This window comes from Scylla paramamosain, chromosome 11 (genome assembly GCF_035594125.1).
Source record: "Scylla paramamosain isolate STU-SP2022 chromosome 11, ASM3559412v1, whole genome shotgun sequence".
NCBI classification, from domain to species: domain Eukaryota; kingdom Metazoa; phylum Arthropoda; class Malacostraca; order Decapoda; family Portunidae; genus Scylla; species Scylla paramamosain.
Window position 1 is genome coordinate 740,001 of NC_087161.1, and position 2,500 is coordinate 742,500.

Genomic DNA, 2,500 nt, shown 5'->3' on the forward strand with positions numbered 1-2,500 from the left:
CCCTTGAAGTAGAGCGAGGGCGTGGTGGAGGTGGGGCGTGAGGGTGCGGGCGTCAGGAGGTGGGGCAGGGGGCGCGGGCACGCAGAATTGATCCCCAGACACCCAGGGTGCCTCACATCTGTCAGCACGCCGCAGGTGAGGAGGGGCGTGAGTGAAGGTACTCTTATGTTCAAATTAGTGTAACACAGCATATCTTTCCCACTTTCACTACGTCCTCAGAAAATTAAGTGGGTTCTCTCTCTCTCTCTCTCTCTCTCTCTGAAAACCTGATTACTGAGTCTATTCCAGTCATCCATCACTCTATCTGAGAACCAATCTCTTCCTATATATCTTTTTAAAATCTATCTTTATCAAACAAATCTATCACTCCTTGTCCTGACCTGATTACCGATCCCGAGGATTTTACTTAAGTTACCCTCGCTATATCCCTAATACCAATCGTAAGTAACCCATAAGAAACAAGCCATGGGTAGTACAAGCCTATTTTAATATAAGTCTCATTCAACGCAGGCCTCATTCACCTGTAGAAGTTGAAGAGCGCAGTGGTAAGGTTGTGGCGGGTCGCGGTGACCCACAGAGGCTCCACGGTCCGCCACCACTCTGCGCTCCTTGCTCTCTCTGGTACGCCCTTCACAGAGAACGGGACTGTGGTGGACTTCGCTACTCCCTCGCCGCTGTCATTGTCTTTCTGCTCCTTCTCCATGTACAGACCTGAGGGAGGGTGAGAATTAATTAGGGAGGATTTAAGAAGGGTAGGAGTGTGAACAGAGATCTGAGGGATGTGGATAGGTTATGAATTAGGAATGACATGAGAAAACTACAAATGACATTTAAAAAAGTAGGAATTACAAATGACAAAACTAAAAGAAAAAAAACTAATATTGTAAATATAGATTTAAGAAATGGGGATAGATTGTTATGAATTTGGAATGGCATAAAAAGACTAGGAATTAGGAATGACAAAAATTAAGAATAAAAAAAAAAAAAACTTTATTTGCTCACCTGCCAGTAGGGGGCCGGCAGGGGGCAGGGGGCGTGGAGGGGGCGGTTTGGGGTAGGTATGGGGCCCTTACGCCATCTGCCCGAAGCCTTGCGAAGCCCGGGAAGTCCCCCTCCTGCAGCTGCTCCTCAGACACGCCCTTGAACCTGCCGCGGGACACGAAACTTGGAGGAGGAGCAAAGTATATGGTTACTTATAAAAAATGTTTACCTTTCAGTACCAGATACCAGGAAAAAAAAATAAGTAACTAACTACGCGATCACTCCTCTTACTGTCAATTGGTGCGTTTCGAAACAATGCTTTACTAAACTTGCACCAAACCATTTTCTATTATATGGAGAAGTTACAGCAGACAGTGGATTGATAAATAAAGTTATGGAAATGATCAGGGATAAATTTAGGCTCTAACAGTGTTGAGTGCAGTGTTGTGCCAGTCATGGAGAAGAGAGCGAAGCATTTTTGAGGTGGTTCGAGCATGTGGGCAGGTTAGAAGATGATCCTGTGGGGGTAGCGTGGAGGAGCAAAGTGGAGGGGAGAGGAACTACGTAGGGGGAGATGAAGACTTAGGTGGGGAAATGAAATCGAGGTAGACATGAGATACCTGGGACTAGAGGAAGAAGATAAACAAGACATAAATCATGAGTGTCGGCATATGTAAGAGTAGACGACCCCAACAGACATTAATAAAGGCAAGTGACGAGTACATGTGTGTATTCCCGAAACTTTCTCGATTAAAAACATACATAGAGGTTATGATAGAATAATACACAACACCTATCAAATCAACGTCACTAGAGATAGAAAGCAGAAGATATCAAAAGAAGAAGAAGAAGAAGGAGGAGAAGGAGTCAGTGAAATGGCGGCGCGGGTGACTTGGTTCTGTGTTTACGTTCAATTTGTGCCTCATTTCTCCCCTTCCACTTTCTCCCGGGCCTTGTGGTGAGTACAGGTGATAGACTAAGGTGTCGTGGTGATTTGTGGTGAGTGTGGTGCAAGAGGAGCGTGTGGTGACTGTAGAAATGAGAGAATTGGACGAGTAGGTGTTTGTTGTTGTTCTATTTCTGCTCTGCGCTTCTCCACCGTGTTTTGTTGACATGTATAAGGTGGCTATTATTATTTAGTTGTTATTTGTTTGTTTATTTATTCATTCTTGTCTTATTTTATGGTATTACTTTTTATTTTGTTTCAGTTTAGTTTAGTTTCATTATATTTATTTGTTTGTTGTTTATTGGTTTATTGTTTGAGGTGTGTGTGTGTGTGTGTGTGTGTGTGTGTGTGTGTGTGTGTGTGTTGTAGCTGCGGTGGTGCTTAATAGGTGTATGGTGTATGCAACAGTAATTTTGTGTTGATACTACTACTACTACTACTCCTCCTCCTCCTCCTCCTCCTACTACTACTACTACTATTACTACTACTACTACTACTACTACTACTACTACTACTACTACTACTACTACTACTACTACTAATAATAATAATAATACAACAACAACAACAACT

The 2,500-nt window shown here is 43.3% G+C and overlaps 1 protein-coding gene across 1 annotated transcript in view; it reads right to left on the reverse strand.

The window, feature by feature from the left end:
• The window catches only part of LOC135104741 (uncharacterized), a 7,082-nt gene that overhangs the window by 3,557 nt on the left and 1,025 nt on the right, over positions 1-2,500 (reverse strand). The window contains exons 2-4 of the mRNA XM_064012300.1: positions 1,003-1,146; positions 522-711; positions 1-118 (exon numbers count right to left, since the gene is read on the reverse strand). The exon at positions 1-118 is cut by the window's left edge and continues 21 nt beyond it. Coding sequence (XP_063868370.1) covers positions 1-118; positions 522-703 — 300 coding nt within the window. The 5' untranslated portion in view covers positions 704-711; positions 1,003-1,146. The remainder of the gene's footprint in view (positions 119-521; positions 712-1,002; positions 1,147-2,500) is intronic.